Here is a 22,609-nt window from a genome sequence, read left to right as displayed (position 1 = left end):
TGATTCAAATAATCTGAAGGACATTTGTTTATTGTATGAGGTTTCCATGACACAACATGCTCTGTAGACAAAGAGCTATATACAGAGGGACCTCCACTCCCATGAAGGCCAGCGGACACACCTCACACCTCCAGATCCTGGGAGGCTTCACACTCATCAGTGTGCAAAAATCGCACCTTTTCCCACATGCGATTTCTCAAACTTTGGCCTCCATTCACATACATGTGCGGTAAAGGAATTTGTAATGAAAAATTACCAACAGCATTTTTTTCCCCCACATTCACAAAAAAATTTCCGAGCGTTAGTTAGTTCGGTAAAATAGTGCGGTAACATGGTGGTAATAGTGAAAGAAGTCATTAAAGGTCCGTTTAAAATGTGGAATATGTGCACAAAAAATTGTTTTCTTTGGAAATAAGTCTCGCAAACACAGCTCAAAAGGCTCTAGAATTGGATGTGAAGCGAAAAATAGCACCAGGTACTTACAGGTGATGCAAAAAAAAATAATAATACATTGGTCATTTACAATGACTCAAAGCACCCTGTTTTCATTATGAATTTCATTTTTTTTTTTTTTGCCGAAATTGTGTCGCAGTTGTATTTCCATGGAAACGAGCGTCCGCTTCCTGTCAGTTCACGGAGGGAGTCTCCGTGAACAGCCTGCAAGCCTCCAATCGCGGCTGGCAGGCGAAATGTAAATACCCGGGGAAGAAATCCCTGGTGTTTACGTCGCACGGCGCTGCTGTCACAGCAGCGCCGTAAAAGAGATCGGCGATCCCCGGCCTCTGATTGGCCCGGGGATCGCCGCCGTCTGATAGGCTGAAGCCTATCAGAGGCGGTACAGGACGGATCGCTGTCCTGTGCCACCCATAGTGAGGAGGAGAGGGGGGGGGAAGGAGAGGGAGGGGGGAATAGCGCTGCGGAGAGGGGCTTTGAGGAGCCCCCCGCTAGGCACAAGGCAGCGGCGGCGATCAGACCCCCCCCCCAGCAGGACATCCCCCTAGTGGGGAAAAAAGGGGGGAAGTCTGATCGCCCTGCCTGCCACACGATCTGTGCTGGGGGCTGAAGAGCCCACGCAGCACAGATCATACAAAACAGCTGCGGTCCTTAAGTGGTTAAAATAAAATTTCTCTGGCATGTTACCGCACTTTTATTACTTTTTTACTGCACATTTTCTGCAGATGGTAATTTCAGGTGGAAAACATTGTGAAGCTGGGTGCATACTTGGCAGTGCGTGAAAGCTTTCATTTTCTGTCATGTGCATTTGTGCATTTTTTTTTTTAACATTTTTCGCGGGTTTTCTGTGTGTTTGCATTTTCTTCCCACACATGCATTTTCCATGCGTTTTGTATGTCTTTTTCATGCGTTTTGTATGTCTTTTTCATGCGTTTTATGCAAATCACTAGGAAGTCAACAGGAAGCGGAAATACATCAGAAAACAGGTTTTTTTTACAAAAACGCATACAAAATGCAACCATTGACTTTCATTATGTGCATATTTCTCAGTTTTCAGCCATTATATTTTTAAAATAATACATGCCTCCATAATTAAAACCCACGTATTGTATTTGCCCATTTGTCCTGGTTATTACACCGTTAAAATGATGTCCCTATGACAATGTATGGCGACAATATTTTATTTGGAAATAAAAGTGCATTTTTTCAGTTTTGCATCCATCACTATTTACAAGCTTATAATTAAAAAAAAATAGAAATATTTCATCTTTAAATTGATATTTAACCACTTTACCCCCGCGCGTACGTATTTCTCCGCCCCTTTTTCCATCCTTTAACAACCAGGGACGGAGAAATACGTACTTTCCGCGTTCCCGACGCTGTCCGCGCTCCCGCTCGTAAACACGCCGCCCGCCGCTAGTAAACACGCCGCCGCCCGCTCGCCCAGAGATCAATGAACGGGAAAATCCATTCCCGTTCGTTGATCTAAGCCCCGCAATGATCCGCTGCTCTCCGATGGGCAGCGCGATCATTGTGAGAAAAAACTCACGTGTCCAGCCTCCTTATACTTCCTCCAAGCTTCCGGAAGGACGCTTGGAGGTCGCATTAAAACAAAAAGTTACTGTGGCCATCTTGTGGCCAAATAGTAAACTACACCCTACACATTTTTCACATACAAATAAATGACTTTTACACATAAAATTAACTCATTACCTCCCACACTCCCCATTTTTTTTTTTTTGTAATTAAAAAAAAATTAAAAAATTTACAATTAAAAAAAATACATAAATAGTTACCTTAGGGACTGAACTTTTTAAATATTTATGTCAAGAGGGTATATTACTGTTACTTTATAAACTATGGGCTTGTAATTAGGGATGGACGCAAAAATGAAAAAAATGCACCTTTATTTCCAAATAAAATATTGGCGCCAAACATTGTGATAGGGACTTAATTTAAATGGTTTTATAACCGGGACAAAAGGGCAAATACATTTTATGGGTTTTAATTACAGTAGCATGCATTATTTATAAACTATAATGGCCGAAAACTGAAAAATAATTATTTTTTTCCCCACATTTTTCCTATTTTCCCATTAAAACACATTTAGAAAAAAATAATTCTTGGCATAATGTCCCACCTAAAGAAAGCCTAATTGGTGGCGGAAAAAACAAGATATAATTAATTTCATTGCGATAAGTAATGATAAAGTTATAGACGAATGAATGGAAGGAGCGCTGAAAGGTGAAAATTACTCTGGTGCTCAGGGGGTAAAACCCCTCAGTGGTGAAGTGGTTAAAAAGTTTAGAACCTTAGGTAAATATTTACGTGTTTTTTGTTTTTTTATTGTAATGGTTTTTTTTTTTTAATCAAACATTTTATTTGTGTATTTTTGGGAGGGTGGGATGTAAATAGTAATTTTTTTAGGTAAATATGTGTTGATTTTTTTTTTATTTTTTTTTTTTTTTTAGATTGAAGTTTTACTTTTTGGCCACAAGATGGCAGCCATGAGTTTGTTTACATGACGTCACTCTAATCGTAACATGTACGCTTAGAGGGACGTAGGGGATCCGAGAGAAGCCGTCGCTTTTTCTTCAGGGGAGAAGAATTAATCATCGGGCACCATGGCCCGATTGATTGATTCCTGGGCTAACGATCCGCGGCCGGGAGCGCGTGTGGACTTGTGCGATCGGCCGCGGGAGTGCACATGGCCACCTGGACGTAGCGGCTACGTCCAGGAAGCTTAAATGGTTAAAAAATGCATACACATGCGTATTTTCTTGCGTCCCATTGACTTAACATCATACGCGTTAAAGCTGTGTTTTATGCAAAGCTAGCGTTTCTGCTCAGTGTGTTCCCTGCCTCAATGTGGACACGGTCATACTTGAGTCTGTCATTTTCTGACATGTGGTTACCAAATGCAGTAACTCATTGTGAATGGAGGCTAATGCATGCTACCTAATGATTGTCAATGAAAAAATGCACCGAATGTGCACAATTATGCAGCAGGTTCTACTTTCTGTTTTAATTTTTTTATTATCCCACATAAAAAAAAAAAAAATCAGATGTAGAGAAGCCGACTGACCTACATCAGTTGTAATTTTTCAATGAAAATTTTTGCAGAAAAAAAAACACATGAAAAAGTGTGAAGCCGGCTTATAATTTCTACATTTTGGTGCTAGTTTGGTTAAGGTGAGCCAGCAAGAAAGTCCACGAGGAGATTCCGGTAACTAGAGATGTGGTGAACACCAAATTTTCCATTGACAAACGCAAACTTCCGCAAATGTTCCCAAACAGGCGAATCCAGCGAATCTCCATAGGCCTCAATGGGCAGGCGAATTTAGAAACCTACAAAGACTGTTTCTGGCCACAAAATGTGATGGAAAACTTGTTTCAAAGGCTCTCATGCCGGAGGGGGATCCATGCCGGAGGGGGATCCATGGCGGAGGGGGATCCATGCCGGAGGGGGATCCATGCCGGAGGGGGATCCATGGCGGAGGGGGATCCATGGCAAATGTCCCACCAAAGATTACGGAGTTGACGCAGAGTCAGGTTTTTTAATCCCTAAAGGGCAGATATCACAGTACATTCCTACTTTTGAGGAATAAAGGGCTGCTTTTAAATGTCCAGAGTGGTCCTGTAAGGGTTATGCCAGCTTCACACTGACAGACTAATTGTGTGGCACACAAATAATATCACGATAAGTGGGCACAGGTATGGCTCAGTGCCAGCGTGCTCTGTCTGTCATCAGACAGGCACTGAGAATATTAAACAGCAGTTTAACTGCCAATATAGTAAGATACCAGCCAGCCTCCCTAATAACTTGCACGCTATTTTGTCAGTTAGACCTAGCAACTGCTGTTCAGGAAATGATGTTGAAAACAAAGAAAACCCTGAGAATCCCCCATGAGGAGATGGACTGGCCCAAAACCTGTCAGTTCTGTCAGATTTGAACTGCCTGCTTTTTTCGTGTTAGTGGTCCTTTGAAGGACACCAGAGCTCAAAAACATTGGAGAAACGGGCTAAGCAGGCATATACTACTACCTGTCCTCCTCTCTGCCCCCCATAGCTTACCTAAAAGCCCCCCCGGGACCCTCTTCCAGTCAGCCGGGTCGGGACTTACTGTGCTGAAGGACGCGCGCAGCCTGGCCCACACCTGTGCTGTAAGTCCCGCCCCAGCTGACTGGAGGAGGCACCCGGGAGGCTTTAAGGTCAGCTACCGGGAGGGGGGGGGGCAGAGAGGAGAAAGGGGGGGTGCGGTTGGCAAAAGGACAGGCGGTAGTACATGCCTTCTCCCCCCGTTTCTCCAATGTTTTTAAGCTCTGGTAGCCTTTAAGCTGTGTACACACATGCGCCAATTGTCGCCCATTGGGGATTGAGAAGCGATCCCTTGGGTGACAATTTGTGGAATGATGCAGTACAGACACATCTCTAGCCTTGAGGCTAACATGTATTCTGTTGCTATGGAGGGGAGCGGAGCACAGAATGGAGACACCGAGAGCCCAATATAGTGTAGTATGTACTGGTATGTGGATATGACAAGTAAGTATCTATTTATACTCACAAACATGGGTTACTGTGCAGGTAACCACTATATCAGCAGGTGGGGAGATTGTCCCGTCCCCACTCAGGATTAAGAAGTCGCTCTCTGTAGATAGGAAATAAGAGGCAACACCCCTTTACCAAGGGTGGACTCAGGAACTGTATAAACAGACAGAGGCGCAAAAAAGGATAAAATATTCTAAAACATTTAACATAAGAAGAGGTAGAGGTGGACTTACCTCCCCCAAGCAGACACACGCGAGTGTTGTGTATATTCAAAACAACAAAAATGTATTTATATACTCCATAAAGTGCAAGTGCAACGCGTTTCGCAGGCATCTCCTGCTTCATCAGGTAATAGAAATGGAGCATAAAACTCAAATAGGTCTGCAAAGCTCAGCGCCTCTGTCTGATGACGATCGACGGACGACAGAGTGGCTTCAATCGGTCGACGGGCTAGTAAAAAGTGTGAACGGTCATGCTCTGGTATCGGGGTCATTAAAAATCCGACAGGATGGATCTTCAACGATTCCCGAGCAATATTGATCGGCGGCCACTGTACACACATAGTGACCGCCAGCTGAAATAGTCGTTATCGGCCATTTCCGACGACGGTTATCACACGTGTGTATGTAGCTTTAGTCTCAGAGGGCTTATCTGGACAATCTATTCAAATTGCATCTAAGCGGTGGGCTTCATACCATTCATTTGTATGTAATTAACTTTACATTTGAATTTTTGCATTTGGAATTCGGAGATTCCCATTATCATTGACTTGCATTGTATGCAATTCGCATGACCATTATAAAAAAATTCATACATGGAGGCCAGTTTTTTTTCTGTATAAAATTTGAATGCGAAAATTTGCATAAGAAACGCATGCCAAATATGATGCCATTACTCGTATTAGATGTGAACACGAATTTTCAAAATTAGGAAAATACACACATGTTATGTGGGGCAGGGCCTTAGTGATTGTTTCTGGTGACAATTGACCTGCAGAGCTAAGTCCCACTTCGTTGATCAATCACTGCCCCACAGAATAATCCCTAGTGACAGTTGTATGGATTCCTTGGTACATTATGTTGGAGCAGAGTGTTCTGTATGTGCAGATAGGAATTCAGTATAACAAGTTAGAACTCTTTACTGCAGGAAAACATGCAGAGATATACATAGAACAGAGAGAATACAGAGTGAATACAGGAAACAACAACTCCTTAAAGATGACCATCATGTTTTACACACAGTGACATCTTGTGTTGTTTTACTATACTGCCGTTTAACTATTGTTAGACCTTTAATAAACGAGGTATAATCTTGGAGCATGCTGCAATGTGGTGTGTGTATTGCAGGATGTCTGCCGTTCTGTGTCCAGGAACAGCGGGTACATGAGGTGTAATCTTGTGGTGTGTGTATTGCAGGCTGTCTGCCGTTCTGTGTCCAGGTACAGCGGGTACATGAGGAGTAATCTTGTGGTGTGTGTATTGCAGGCTGTCTGCCGTTCTGTGTCCAGGTACAGCGGGTACATGAGGAGTAATCTTGCAGTGTGGTGTTCTGTATTGCAGGATGTCTGCCGTTTTGTGTCCAGGGACAGCGGGTACATGAGGTGTAATCTTGCAGTGTGGGGTGTATTGCAGGCTGTCTGCCGTTCTGTGTCCAGGGACAGCGGGTACATGAGGTGTAATCTTGTGGTGTGTGTGTTGTGCAGGCTGTCTGCCGTTCTGTGTCCAGGTACAGCGGGTACATGAGGAGTAATCTTGCAGTGTGGCGTTCTGTATTGCAGGGTGTCTGCCGTTCTTTGTCCAGGGACAGCGGGTACATGAGGTGTAATCTTGTGGTGTGTGTATTGCAGGCTGTCTGCCGTTCTGCGTCCAGGGACAGCAGGTACATGAGGTGTAATCTTGTGGTGTGTGTGTGTGTATTGCAGGCTGTCTGCCATTCTGTGTCCAGGGACAGCGGGTACATGAGGTGTAATCTTGCAGTGTGGTGTCTGTATTGCAGGGTGTCTGCCGTTCTGCGTCCAGGGACAGCGGGTACATGAGGTGTAATCTTGCAGTGTGGGGTGTATTGCAGGCTGTCTGCCGTTCTGCGTCCAGGGACAGCGGGTACATGAGGTGTAATCTTGCAGTGTGGTGTGTGTGTGTTGTGCAGGCTGTCTGCCGTTCTGTGTCCAGGGACAGCGGGTACATGAGGTGTAATCTTGCAGTGTGGTGTGTGTGTGTATTGCAGGGTGTCTGCCGTTCTGCGTCCAGGGACAGCAGTACATGAGGTGTAATCTTGCAGTGTGCTGTGTCTGTGTTGCAGGCTGTCTGCCGTTCTGCGTCCAGGGACAGCGGGTAGGCTGGGTGCGGCAGTCGGTGGCCCAGCTCCTCTCCCAGAAGTCTGATGTCTTCGCTCTTCGTGGAGAAGCCTCCGGCCGGCTGGAGCTGAACGATGGTCTGCGGTCCCCTCAGGAGAGGACCCGGGCAGTGCAGGAAGTGATGGAGGATCTGCGCAATCAGAACGCCTTCCCCTGTCTCCGAGAATGGCGGAATGAGGTGAGGAGACATACATACAGACAGAGAACATTTATATTGCGCTTTTCTCCTGGCGGACTCAAGGCTACAATCCATATACGGTCACATGTGCAGAACCGCAGTCGTTAGGTCACACCCCATGTGCCACAACTTTTTTCTGTGCCCCCAAAACGGGAAGTTTGTTTTTGTGTCTATAAGACTTCCTGTGGTTACCTGCATAGTGCTGTATTGAGCATCAAACCACTTACAGCTGAAGTGAGAGTGATAGGGAGGCTGCCGTACTGATTTCCTTTTAAACAATACCAGTTGCCTGTCAGTCTTGCTGATTTCTCTGGCTGCAGTAGTGTCTGAATCACACGCCTGAAACAAGCATGCAGCTAATCCAGCCACACTTCAGTCAGAGCACCTGATCTGCTGCATGCTTGTTCAGGGGCTAAAAGTATTAGAGGCAGAGGATCAGCAGGGCTGCCAGGCAATGTGCATTGTTTAAAAGTAAATACACATGGCAGCCTCCACACCCGTCTCACTTCAGGTGTGCTTCAATGACAGCCATAGCTCTGATATAAGTGACAGGTGTCTGGGAGGTGACCACACCCCATTGCACTACGATAATCAGCAGGTAAGGCCTTGTTTCCACTAAATGGGTTTTATGCACACAGAAGCATATTACATCTGACAGCTCATGGGAATCGATGGGCCAGTTCACATTGAATGCGCTTTTTTGCGTACGGGAGAAACAATTCTTAGAGCCTGTTGCACTTTACTGCACGCCGTAAGAAATTTGTTATATAGACTAGCAAATTAGTGCCTGTTGGGAACTTGCATGCCTATTGCTAAGCCTGAGCACACTTAGCAGGATCGCATATTTTACGTATAGCTCATAGCCATAATCTCATGCAAATCTGTTAACCTCCCTGTTGGTGTCCCCGAGTCAGGCTCGGGGTAGCTGTCAGAGACTCTATGCAGAGTGCAGTGCACGTTTTAACTCCTTTCCCCCAGAATCCAGACACCGACAGCCCTTCTCCTTCCTGTCTTCAGAGGCTCTGCATCCCTCTGGCGAGATCGCCGTCATCATGTTGACAGTTGGCAAACTCACTCTAAGGTTACAGCGCCACCTGGTGGATGGAGGGAGAATTGCAGTGCTGGATCACAGGAAGGTGAGTAAATACTGGGCTGCTGTAGGTCTCTCTGCGGTGTGATTTTTTTTTCTTCTGATTTTAGCATCTAAAATCATGCTAAACAATTGCACAGCTTTTCGACCCTAAAATCTGTAAATGATCAAACCACCAGGGGGTTAAGGGTGTTCCCTGTCTTAGGCTCCCTGCACACGATTCCAATTCTGATTTTTAATCGGTTTTTACATCCGATTCCGATTTTTAATCGTTACTGCATGCTACGTTTTTTCCTCCGTTTTTCTGTTGATTGCATTCAGGGAATATCGGAATTGCAAAACGGAATCGGAATCGCAAAATGGATTTGCAGTGTGCAGGGAGCCTTAAAGAGAACCCGAGGTGGGTTCTAAGAACACTAATTGCACACAGAGGCTGGGTCTGCATATACTGCCCAACTTCTGTTGCTATCCTGATCCCCCCTAAGCCCCCCCTGCGCTCTTCTATCCCCCATAAATCACACGCCGAGCTGTTGACACGCAGCCGGCTGTTTACCTTCCATCTGTCACTCTCGCCGCTCCCCCGCCTTCCCATAGTGCCGGTCCCCGCCCGCGTCCCTTCCCTCTCTGCTGATTGGGTGGGGACTGGCGCTATGGAGGAGGCGGGGGAGCGGCAAGAGTGACAGATGGAAGGTAAACAGCCGGCTGCGTGTCGAAAGCTCGGCGTATGATTTATGGGGGGCAAGCAGAGTGGGGGGGGAGGGCTGTGGGGGGGCAGCAGTATAGCAACAGAGGCTGGGCAGTATATGCAGACCCAGCCTCTGTGTGCTATTAGCGTTCTTAGAACCCACCTTGGGTTATCTTTAATGTGACTTTTTGTGAGTAGTGAGATTGTTTGTTAGTTATACATATCAGACTATATGACCAATAACACACTAAGAATGAGAGCACTTTATTATTAGATTTAAATTTGCAATATATAAATAATGCAAGTTTGCATGCACCAGGAGTGACCGCATTGAGGAGGTGGGGCTAGGGGCGGTACTAGACCACCTGGGAGTAACAGGGCGGGGGGCGGCCCTAGACCACCTGGGAGTAACAGGGCGGGGGCGGCACTAGACCACCTGGGAGTAACAGGGCGGGGGCGGTACTAGACCACCTGGGAGTAACAGGGCGGGGGCGGTACTAGACCACCTGGGAGTAACAGGGCGGGGGCGGTACTAGACCACCTAGGAGTAACAGGGTGGGGGCGGTACTAGACCACCAGGAAATGGCGGGAAGGGCAAAAGCTAGACCACTAGGGAGGGAAGCCATATAAGTGGATGGAGGGTTATCTATAGAGGTATGGGTACACTGTATGGAGTGGGGGACAGGTGTAGGTGACATGGGGGTGTGTGTCAGGGATGGAAAGGGTGTTGTATAACTTACAAGGGGAAGGGTGGATGAAAGTGGATTGGATGGGAACAACACTGCGGTGTAAGATTTTAGCTGTGTAAGGGTGGAGGCGTGTGTAGTTTAGTGGCCCCTCCCACAGGGTGGGCACTTTGAAGTGTGGGAAACTCCCACAGGATGTGCACAGCTGAGGGAAGAGGATATGACATCATATGCAGTCATCCTCCATGTCCACACTCTCAGATTCAACACTTCGGCCTGGTGCACACCAAAAACCGCTAGCAGATCCGCAAAATGCTAGCAGATTTTGAAACGCTCTTTCTTATTTTTATGTAGCGTTCCATCTAGCATTTTGCGGTTTTGGGAAGCGTTTTTGGTGTAGTCAGGCCTGGATTTACATCACAGGAGCCTATAGGCACAGATGTCCTGGCACCCTAGACTCCACCCCCCATGCATGCAGGCCCGGATTTACCTCACAGGAGCCTATAGGCACAGATGTCCTGGCACCCTAGACTCCGCCCTCCATGCATGCAGGCCTGGATTTACCTCACAGGAGCCTATAGGCACAGATGTCCTGGCACCCTAGACTCCGCCCTCCATGCATGCAGGCCAGGATTTACATCACAGGAGCCTATAGGCACAGATGTCCTGGCACCCTAGACTCCGCCCTCCATGCATGCAGGCCAGGATTTACATCACAGGAGCCTATAGGCACAGATGTCCTGGCACCCTAGACTCTGCCCTCCATGCATGCAGGCCCGGATTTACATCACAGGAGCCTATAGGCACAGATGTCCTGGCACCCTAGACTCCGCCCTCCATGCATGCAGGCCAGGATTTACATCACAGGAGCCTATAGGCACAGATGTCCTGGCACCCTAGACTCTGCCCTCCATGCATGCAGGCCCGGATTTACATCACAGGAGCCTATAGGCACAGATGTCCTGGCACCCTAGACTCCGCCCTCCATGCATGCAGGCCTGGATTTACCTCACAGGAGCCTATAGGCACAGATGTCCTGGCACCCTAGACTCCGCCCTCCATGCATGCAGGCCCGGATTTACATCACAGGAGCCTAAAGGCACAGATGTCCTGGCACCCTAGACTCCGCCCTCCATGCATGCAGGCCTGGATTTACATCACAGGAGCCTATAGGCACAGATGGCCTGGCACCCTAGACTCCGCCCTCCATGCATGCAGGCCCGGATTAATATCACAGGAGCCTATAGGCACAGATGTCCTGGCACCCTAGACTCCACCCTCCATGCATGCAGGCCTGGATTTACCTCACAGGAGCCTATAGGCACAGATGTCCTGGCACCCTAGACTCCGCCCTCCATGCATGCAGGCCCGGATTTACATCACAGGAGCCTATAGGCACAGATGTCCTGGCACCCTAGACTCCGCCCTCCATGCATGCAGGCCTGGATTTACATCACAGGAGCCTATAGGCACAGATGTCCTGGCACCCTAGACTCCGCCCTCCATGCATGCAGGCCCGGATTTACATCACAGGAGCCTATAGGCACAGATGTCCTGGCACCCTAGACTCCGCCCTCCATGCATGCAGGCCCAGATTTACATCACAGGAGCCTATAGGCACAGATGTCCTGGCACCCTAGACTCCGCCCTCCATGCATGCAGGCCCGGATTTACATCACAGGAGCCTTTAGGCACAGATGTCCTGGCACCCTAGACTCCGCCCTCCATGCATGCAGGCCTGGATTTACATCACAGGAGCCTATAGGCACAGATGTCCTGGCACCCTAGACTCCGCCCTCCATGCATGCAGGCCAGGATTTACATCACAGTAGCCTACAGGCACAGATGTCCTGGCACCCTAGACTCCACCCTCCATGCATGCAGGCCAGGATTTACATCACAGGAGCCTACAGGCACAGATGTCCTGGCACCCTAGACTCCGCCCTCCATGCATGCAGGCCCGGATTTACATCACAGGAGCCTATAGGCACAGATGTCCTGGCACCCTAGACTCCGCCCTCCATGCATGCAGGCCCAGATTTACATCACAGGAGCCTATAGGCACAGATGTCCTGGCACCCTAGACTCCGCCCTCCATGCATGCAGGCCCGGATTTACATCACAGCAGCCTATAGGCACAGATGTCCTGGCACCCTAGACTCCGCCCTCCATGCATGCAGGTCCGGATTTACATCACAGGAGCCTATAGGCACAGATGTCCTGGCACCCTAGACTCCGCCCTCCATGCATGCAGGCCAGGATTTACATCACAGGAGCCTATAGGTACAGATGTCCTGGCACCCTAGACTCCGCCCTCTATGCATGCAGGCCAGGATTTACATCACAGGAGCCTATAGGCACAGATGTCCTGGCACCCTAGACTCCGCCCTCTATGCATGCAGGCCAGGATTTACATCACAGGAGCCTATAGGCACAGATGTCCTGGCACACTAGACTACCATTCCATTAACCTACAAACCCCCACAAACCCTACCACAAGTATGCTGGTTGTCCCAGCTGTCACTTCCCCCTGACTTCATCTTCCTGGGGTAGGGTAGCTACAGGTGCCCCCAAGTGTTAGGTAGCCAAAGGTACCCTTAGGATTAAGCAGTTAGAGGTGTCCCCGACTGTAGGGTGATCTCATCAGTGGAATGCAGAGAGCAGGGTGAGTAACCTCTCATTTATACTCTCATCAGGACTCTGCATAGGGAAGGAGGGGGAGGGAAGGGAGCCACCCATCTTTCCATCATCAGGCGCCTGTAGGCATGTGCCTACAGTGCCTTATGGTAAATCCGGCCCTGGGTGTAGTAGATTTTATGTATTGTTACAATAAAGCTGTTACTGAACAGCTACTGTAACAAAAAATGCCTGGCAAACCGCTCTGAAGTGCCGTTTTTCAGAGCGGTTTGCGTTTTTCCTATACTTAACATTGAGGCAGAAACGCATCCTCAATCCAAAATCTGCAGCAGCCCGGGAGTATGCGTTTCTGCAAAACGCCTCCCGCTCTGGTGTGCACCAGCCCATTGAGATACATTACTCAAGCGGATCCGCACCCGCAAGCGGATCGCAAACCGCAGCCGAAACGCTCTGGTGTGCACTAGGCCTTCCTGCTTGATTGGATATCTAGCATTTGCTCATTTAATGTATGTATATGGATAGAGAATGGTTTTTAGTCCTGATGACAGGGTGTGACCGGTCAGTTTGGGGTTCTTATAATGCTGTGTAATCTATGTATTTCCCCAGCAATATGATGTGAAGGCTGCGTTCTCGGATCCCCCTCTTCTGACCATGGAAAGAGCTGCAGCACGTGAGTAATAACACCTTACCGAGCGTTCTGTACCCAAGAACTACAGACACAAATAGAGCAACAAAGAAACTATCTGTGTAAGCTATACACCAACAGCTCTGGATGCAAGCCTGGCTTTAGGGGCATAAAGAGATCATTTGCATATTCAGTACCGCTGCATTGTGGGAGACCACAGTTTTTCGCTGAATTACTGCACATACCTTCTGTTTTTAGAAGGCAAACTACACTAAATGTTGGCTTTTTAGTAGGCGTGCTTTTTAGTCTCTTTAAAGGGGTTCTGTTTAGCTATTTAAAAAAAAAATGCCACTTACCTGGGGCTTCTATTGGCCCCCTGCAGCCGGAATGTCCCGCGCCGTCCTTTTCCGATGCGCCGTTCCCCGCCGCCGGCACCGGTGTAATTATTGGTCTAACTAGACGAATAGAAGTGCGGCTGTGCGCTCGCTCCCACGGCTTGTCAACGGGAGCTTACTGTGCAAGCGCAGTACGAAGTTTTCCTGACGCGCGTGGGAGCGAGTGGGGCCACGGCCGCGCAGCCGCATTTCTATCCGTCCAGTTATGAATAATTACACCGGTGTCGGCGAAGGACGACAGTGCGGGACATTACGGCTGCAGGGGGCCGATATTAGCCCCAGGTAAGTGGCAGTTTTTGTTTTTAAAAAGCTAAACAGAACCCCTTTAAGGCTTTGTTCACCTCTAAAATCAAAATTGCTGACACCAGCTATTTTTGATTTTTTTTTTTTTTGCGCATTTTTCTTCCCCTCCCGGCGCTCCACTGCGCGTTGCGATTTTGTACACATCACTTTATAAGTACTTTTGCAGAGCGATTCCCTTTTTTTCACTTCCTGACGTCAGTCAGGAAGTGAACTCTTTCACCCGGAAATTAGTAAATACAATGTATTTATTCTTAAAAGTGCAAACGCAATCGCAGCACAAAGGGATTTGGGAGCGTTTTGCGGTTTTCCTATATTTTCCATTGTAGCAAAACGCCCCAAAAATGGTCCATGCAGCGCTTTGCTGCGCGGTAAGTGGACAAAACGCGCTGATATGAACTGTCCCATAAGGAATCATTGCAGAAGCGCTTTTAAGGTGATCTTCAAAATCGATGGTGCTAAAAAAAAAAAACGCAAAACGCCCTAGGTGTAAACAAGCCCTTAGTCCTCTATGCATTCCTTTTAGTTTTGGGTCCCCCCAAGCTGTTTGGGTATTCTGTTGTTCCGAGTACTTTTATGATCTTTCTACCCAGGCCAGGGTTATCCTGTATATGCAGTTAAAGTGGGAAGAAACCCATATTAAAGTGGATCCAAGATGAAAAACTATAACAATTAACTTGTCTATTTATCTTATCTAAAGTTTAGATAGTTTACACAGCAAATCTAGCTGCAAACAGCTTGAAAAGTTTATGATTATTTATTCCTGTGATACAATGAGGGCAGCCATGTTCTGTTTGTCACATTGTCACAGGCTGAGGGCTGGAGATGCTATCAGCTTGCCTGTGTGTAAATTCACTCCCCTCTCCTCCTCCCCTCTGCCTCTGAAATTTCTGGCTAGTAACCTCCTCCTCCTCCTGCCCAGACTGAGCTCCCATAAGCCCTTGCTACAGTGCCAAGGCACAAAAGGAGCTGTGGGCGAGGCTTGTTTAGTTTATAAGTAATTAGAGTATTAAAACAAAACAAAAAAGTATTTGGCTTGAGGAATGCCCTATAAACTATATGAAAGGAACACAATTATGCAATGAGTAAAAGTTTATCTCGGATCCACTTTAATTGAGAAAAAAAATCCAATAAGAAATTACTTATTTAGCCCAACTATATCCTGATGATTTTAGTGTTAACAGTCAGATCTAGGAGATATGTGAAACGGTACACATTTCAGAGAAATCTCGCCTGCAATGATCTTTCATGATCACTTACAGTGATGGCTGACCTTGGCACTCCAGCTGTGACAAAACTACAAATCCCATCATGCCTCTGTCTCCCCGAGTTATGCTTAGAGCTGTCAGAGTATTGCAATGCCTCAGGGGACTTGTAGTTCCAACACAGCTGGAGTGCCAAAGTTAGCCATTACTGACTTAGGATAACAACTTACATCCAGTAATGACCTCCCTGTGTGGGAGGAGACTGCAGCTATTCCTAGCCCTGTGTGCAGATAAGAAGGCGGGACCAGGGAAGGGACAGTGATTGGCTGGTGGAATCCTTCTTTAGGGCCAGTCAGGGGGGGGGGGATGATGTTTTTGTTTTTCTTCCATGTATCTGTAGTCTCACTTCATCCGCTGCTGTCTTGCAGCCCTCCTGGGGATACCGCGGTACGGAGTACATGTGAACGGCTTCCTGCGTAGAGGTGGAGAGATCTTCATGTGGATCGGGAGGCGGTCGCAGACAAAGCCCACCTACCCTGGCCGGCTGGACCACCTGGTGAGGAGAGGGATCATTGTATTGGTAACAGTGCCGTACTATGGGAAGGGGTGGAATGGTTTCCTCTGTCTCTCTGGCAATCTGGTGGTGAGATCTCTGCACCTGCATGTTCCCAGCTCTGCACACCTGCTGCACCCATTACCAGAGGCTCCTCCCCCTGCTGATTTCTGCTGTACCTCAGAGACCACAATAGTGAGATCTCTCTGTTCCTGAGTTCCCAGCTCTGCAGATGTGCCACACCCATTACCAGGGGCTCCTCCCCCTGCTGGATTCTTACATCAGAGATTTCCCTGATGAGATCTCTGTGCACCTAAACTCCCAGCTCAGCTTACCTGATGTACTCTTGACCAGGAACTCCCCTACCTCTGCTGAACTCTTTTGTACCTTAAAGTGGACCTGAACTCAGAACTTCCTCTCTGCTCTAAGAGATAAGCAACAGCATAATAACCTGCAGTGTTTATACTTCCTGCTTTCATGGAAGGAGACATATTGTTAACATCCTGTGTTTACCAATTAACTCTGTGCCATGGCGACACAGCTGAGAGATCAAATTACAACGTGTGCTTAGTCCCAGATGAGGGGGATTGTCAGGCTAAACTCTCTGAATACATACAGGGTGCATGTCTCTGTGCTTTCCTTCTGTCCTGTGCAAGAGTTCAGCTCCACTTTTAGAGCTCGTTTGCACTATTGCGGTGCGGAATCGCCTGGATTCCACCGCTGATGAAATCGCATGAAGGTGCGGTTTTTTACGCGTTATTTTACGCGATTACGCATGCGATTTCGCATAGGTCAGGCTATATGCGCTTTTAACCATGTCACTGCCTGTGTTAATTTACATTGGTTCTTATGCGGAATCGCACGCGTAATCGCGTAAAATAACGTGTAAAAAACGCATGCGATTTCCCTATTAAATACATTGCCTGCGATTCGCATGCATTCCACTCGCAGGCGAATTCTGCAGCTCTTTTGTGCGTTTTTTCATCGCTGAAAAAAACGCACCTCAACAACGCAACAGTGGAAACAGGTCTATCCACTTGCATTACATGTGCGAATCCGCATGCGTTGGACGGATGCGGATTCGCGATAGTTGGAAACGAGCCCTAAAGGCTGGTACGCACTTTTAATTATGACTGTCCAATCACTGAGCAGTGTTACTTCCTCCATGTAGTACTGTGTGTCTGCAGGAATATTCTGGCTCCCCATAGTGAATAGAGATAAGAAATGCTGGTCATGTTATCAGCTGCTGTAGAGCGATCACCATGTCACACTGCAGGAATATTCTGGCTCCCCATAGTGAATAGAGATAAGAAATGCTGGTCATGTTATCAGCTGCTGTAGAGCGATCACCATGTCACACTGCAGGAATTTGTCGTTATCTCGTTTTCCCAGCATGTAAAGAGGAACTGTAACCCAGGATTAAACTTCATCCCAATCAGTAACTGACACCCCCTTTCCCATGAGAAATCTATTCCTTTTCACAAACGGATCATCAGGGGGCGCTATATGGCTGATATTGTGGTGAGAGCCCTCCCACAGGGTGATGTCATGACCATGGTTCTGGCAGTTTCCTGTCTGTGAACCTTGTTGCATTGTTGGGAAATAATGGTTGTTTCCGGCTGCCAAGCAAGCAGTATCTCCCTCTGTGCATAGAAGTAATAAACATTCCGTACAGATCACCTGGCAGGACTAAAGATACCATGTGATAAATGTCAGAATGTAAATCAGGGAGAGGAAATATTTTACAGTGGGCACACTGACTAATCTATAGTAGTGGCTGGATAGCTCTGCCTCTAACACAGGGGACCAGGGTTTGAATCTCGGCTCTGCCTGTTCAGTAAGCTTGCACCTATTCAGTAGGAGACCTTGGGCAAGTCTCCCTAACACTGCTACTACCTATAGAGTGTGCCCTAGTGGCTGCAGCTCTGGTGCTTTGAGATCGCCAGGAGAAAAGCACAATATAAATGTTCTGTGTTTATGTGTTTGAAATGAATATTGTAAACAATGAGCAATGTTATTCATTATGTTATTTTCACTACAATTCCTCTTTAAGTCAAGCCTGTGAGTTTGAAAAAGCAAAAAGTCAGATACTTACCTTGGTAGATCCAGAGGCTTCCCGCGTCTCCCTCCTCCAGGTAATCGCTGATGACCGGGACCCTCTGAAGGATTGCAGTTCTGTCTGAGTACAAGTGTGGCTGCACTGCGGAGGCACTATAGTGGCCCACGCCTGTGCGGTACCATGGAGCCACTCCTGCATGGCAGAGAAAGCTGAGCGATCTGTGCTGCTGCATGTGTGCGAACCTGCGCAGTGCAGCTGTGTGCATACACAGGCGGGAGCGCAGGCACGCCAGCCTATCACAAGCCCTGGCTGATGACCGGGACCCTCTGAAGGATTGCAGTTCTGTCTGTGTACAAGTGTGACTGCAGTGCGGAGGCACTATAGTGGCCCACGCCTGTGCGGTACCATGGCTGCACTGTGGAGGCACTATAGCGGCCCACGCCTGTGCGGTACCATGGCTGCACTGCGGAGGCACTATAGTGGCCCACGCCTGTGCGGTACCATGGAGCCACTCCTGCATGGCAGAGAAAGCTGAGCGGCTCTGTGCTGCTGCATGTGTGCGAACCTGGCCAGTGCAGCTGTGTGCATACACGGCCGGGAGCGCAGGCACGCCAGCCTAATCCACAAGCCCTGGCTGATGACCGGGACCCTCTGAAGGATTTCAGTTCTGTCTGTGTACAAGTGTGGCTGCACTGCGGAGGCACTATAGTGACCCACGCCTGTGCGGTACCATGGCTGCACTGCGGAGGCACTATAGCGGCCCACGCCTGTGCGGTACCATGGCTGCACTGCGGAGGCACTATAGTGGCCCACGCCTGTGCGGTACCATGGCTGCACTGCGGAGGCACTATAGCGGCCCACGCCTGTGCGGTACCATGGCTGCACTGCGGAGGCACTATAGTGGCCCACGCCTGTGCGGTACCATGGAGCCACTCCTGCATGGCAGAGAAAGCTGAGCGGCTCTGTGCTGCTGCATGTGTGCGAACCTGGCCAGTGCAGCTGTGTGCATACACGGCCGGGAGCGCAGGCACGCCAGCCTAATCCACAAGCCCTGGCTGATGACCGGGACCCTCTGAAGGATTGCAGTTCTGTCTGAGTACAAGTGTGGCTGCACTGCGGAGGCACTATAGTGGCCCACGCCTGTGCGGTACCATGGAGCCACTCCTGCATGGCAGAGAAAGCTGAGCGATCTGTGCTGCTGCATGTGTGCGAACCTGCGCAGTGCATCTGTGCGCATACACAGCCGGGAGCGCAGGCACGCCAGCCTATCACAAGCCCTGGCTGAAGTAACCCGAGAGTTCAGGCACAGCTGGAACGAAAGGGGCATGACTGGGCGGGCCCTGGGATGGACTGAACAGGCACAATTCGGCTCAGGTGTGAATTAAAGGTGGAGTGCCCGAAGGGGTACCTTCCCCCAGGCATTATAAGCAAGAGCAGGAGAGCTGCTCTCTCTTTCTGCCCAAATAGGATACAGGAAACTCTCCCACCCACCCTCCCTGTGCACCGCTTGTCAGAATCCCGCAAGTGGCCACATGGGTGTTGGGAACATACCCTAACTATGCTACCCTTGTTGTATCCTAACAGATTCGTCACAGCAAGAGGCGGGTCCGTGACAATGCCGGCCTGGACGACATCGAAACCAGAAGTACACACCGCGCTTGGCGAACGGAGTAAGGCATTTATGCTAAGAGTGCATAGTGCTGGTTATGATATATGGGTGCCATGGAGGCACAATGGTTTCTGGGTCATTAAACTAGGTGGCTCTAGGGTGGGTCATCGACTGGTTAATGGCACCATGGGCGTCACTGGCAAGGTTCAGTGGCGCAAAGTTTAATGGGTGTCACTGGCGCGGGTCAGTGGCACAAGGTTTTAGCGCAAGCCGGTGGTTGGTACTGTGACATTCACGAAGATGAAAGGCATTGTCACAGGACCTGTCAGAGCACGGTTTACACAAGTTATTCTTATTATTATTGGTTAATGCATGATTGATTTAATTGTTTTTCTAGATTGTATTATCTTAAATCTGTATTAAAGCTGTGGCCTTTAAACTCCAATTGGGTGTCACGGCTTTTATTTCAGGTAAATGGTAGGTCCAACCTCTATGGGCCCTGCCCGGTCATGACCGGGACCCTCTGAAGGATTGCAGTTCTGTCTGTGTACAAGTGTGGCTGCACTGCGGAGGCACTATAGTGGCCCACGCCTGTGCGGTACCATGGCTGCACTGCGGAGGCACTATAGTGGCCCACGCCTGTGCGGTACCATGGCTGCACTGCGGAGGCACTATAGTGGCCCACGCCTGTGCGGTACCATGGCTGCACTGCGGAGGCACTATAGTGGCCCACGCCTGTGCGGTACCATGGCTGCACTGCGGAGGCACTATAGTGGCCCACGCCTGTGCGGTACCATGGCTGCACTGCGGAGGCACTATAGTGGCCCACGCCTGTGCGGTACCATGGAGCCACTCCTGCATGGCAGAGAAAGCTGAGCGATCTGTGCTGCTGCATGTGTGCGAACCTGCGCAGTGCATCTGTGCGCATACACAGCCGGGAGCGCAGGCACGCCAGCCTAATCCACAAGCCCTGGCTGAATAGGTTGAGAGGGTCTCAGCGCTGGGTCGGTGCAAGCGAGGAGGACGAGGGAAACCTCTTATTCAAGCAATGTTCCAGTCAACCTGAGGTGCTAGTGGGTGCACATGGCATGGCTACAGCAATTTCCAACTTAAAGCGGTATTGTCACCATAAAAATCAAATTTCAACAGCAACTGGTCTGAGTGTATTAAGTGATAAAGATGCTAATCCTGCATTCAAAACTTGCAAAACTTTTTCTGCTGTTATGGTTTGTAGTTATCACATACTTTAGGAGCACTGGCCCTGGTGCCAAAGAGTTGAATGCTGGGAGTTCTTTTTATCTAATCTATAATATATTCCTCCTCTTCCATTTATTTCCCTGCCTAGCTTCTTATCAGAAACACCCTCTGCTCACTTGTGTATACAAGCAAGGCTGAGGTGACTCAGTGATTGGATGTGTAAATAAAAAAAGACAGTGAAGTTGTTAGCATACACCTCAGTGGGAGTGTCTGAAGACTCTGGGAGGAGGGCAGCTAATGAATACGCAATGAGCAAGGGAGGGGGGAAACAAGAGTTTGGGAGGATATGATGTCAGCAATAGCTGGGCAAGATGACCACTGCCTAGAATAGGATTTTCTGCTTTTCCTTTATAAAATTCACAGGAATCATTACGTGGATAGCACAATACATCTGTTATGTAAGAGTAAGTAGTATTTATCTACTTGTATATGTGTTTTTTATTTCTAGGTTAGCATCGGTGTCGCTTGTTCTTTAAAGAGAACCCGAGGTGGGCTCTAAGAACGCTATCAGCACACAGAGGCTGGGTCTGCATATAATGCCCCGCCTCTTTTGCCAGACAGTGCCTCCCCCCCCCCCCTAGGCCCCCTCCTGCACTCTGCTTGCCCCCATAAATCACACAGCTGTGCTAGCGACATGCAGCGCGTCGCTAGCTGGCTGTTTACATCTGCAGTTGTCACTCTCGCCTCTCCCCCACCTCCTCTATATCTCTGCTCCCCGCCTGCGTCCCTTCCCTCCAATCAGCGGGGAGGGGAGGGACGCAGGCTGGGAGCGGCGACATAGAGGAGGCGGGGGAGCAGCGAGAGTGACAGCTGCAGATGTAAACAGCTGGCTAGCGATGTCACTAGCACAGCTGTGTGATTTATGGGGGCAAGCAGAGCACAGGGGGGGGGTCCTGGGGGGTGACAGTATAGCAACAGTGGCTAGGCATTATATGCAGACCCAGCCTCTGTGTTCTTAGAACCCACCTTGGGTTCTCTTTAAGAATCCTGGTACCATTTGCTGGAAAGTCAGCTTTTACAAAGGCCTACAAACTCTACACTCCTACTGGCAGCGATGTGTCCGTCCATCGGTCTGATATGACCCCGTCTGTGTATGTGATTCCAGGCTGCCGGGGGGATCTCTGCGGGGTCCGGCGTGTGGGAGACCCTCCTGAAGGAGTGTGGGGAAGAAGCCTGCATCCCACAATCCCTTGCAGCGATGGCCAGACCCGCCGGGACAGTCAGGTAGGCTCTCCGGCTTCTCTACTGCAGCATGTGACTTGTAGAATCGCCACGTGCGGCGGCGTAGCTAGGAATTGTGGGGCCCATAGCTACATTTTCATGAGGCCTTTAGAGCTAGGCAGTCTTGAGCAATGGGACCTGCCCCTACCCTATGGATAGGAGCTGATTGGGCAATTTACATTCCTGTGCAGTGTACAATGTATATAGTCCTTGGGCTAAGAGTCAGAGTGTGGAGAAACAAAAGAAAGTTAATGGTGAATATATGAAGTACCACCTGGGCCCCCGCATCTCCAGGGCCCCTTAGCACCTGCTATGGCTATTGCTACGCCCCTGGTCACGTGACCGCATCACATCGACACAATGTACGCTGATGCAGTTATCGTTAATAGTTGGTAATAGTCTTTCTTACAGCTGATACAAATCCTGCAATAAATTTGCAGTGTGTGTACTTCCTGCTTTCATGGAAGCAGACATGGGGTTAACATCCTGTGTTTACAAATTAGCCTCTCTGCCATGGCAGTCAGCTGACACAGCTGAGAGATCAAATTACAACTTGTGATGAGTGACAGATGAGGGGAAATTAGACAGGCTAAACTCTCTGAATACATACAGGGCGCAAGTCTCTGTTTTCCTTCTGTCCTGTGCAAGAGTTCAGCTCCACTTTGAAGTCCCCCTTTGTGGGCGGGACCAATGCAATGGTCATATGACCACCTTTCAGAGACATTCATTGCCTATTAGGTGTTACAAGCAGCACA

The 22,609-nt window shown here is 48.8% G+C and overlaps 1 protein-coding gene across 1 annotated transcript in view; it reads left to right on the top strand.

Annotated features, from left to right (window-relative positions):
- Positions 1-22,609, top strand: part of LOC137542420 (uncharacterized) — a 37,112-nt gene that overhangs the window by 3,257 nt on the left and 11,246 nt on the right. The window contains exons 3-6 of the mRNA XM_068264315.1: positions 7,300-7,532; positions 13,237-13,300; positions 15,584-15,711; positions 21,739-21,857. Of these exons, the coding sequence (XP_068120416.1) occupies positions 7,300-7,532; positions 13,237-13,300; positions 15,584-15,711; positions 21,739-21,857 (544 nt within the window). The remainder of the gene's footprint in view (positions 1-7,299; positions 7,533-13,236; positions 13,301-15,583; positions 15,712-21,738; positions 21,858-22,609) is intronic.

This window comes from Hyperolius riggenbachi, chromosome 2 (genome assembly GCF_040937935.1).
Source record: "Hyperolius riggenbachi isolate aHypRig1 chromosome 2, aHypRig1.pri, whole genome shotgun sequence".
In the NCBI taxonomy this organism is placed as follows: domain Eukaryota; kingdom Metazoa; phylum Chordata; class Amphibia; order Anura; family Hyperoliidae; genus Hyperolius; species Hyperolius riggenbachi.
This window is presented reverse-complemented; position numbering and strand designations above follow the sequence as displayed.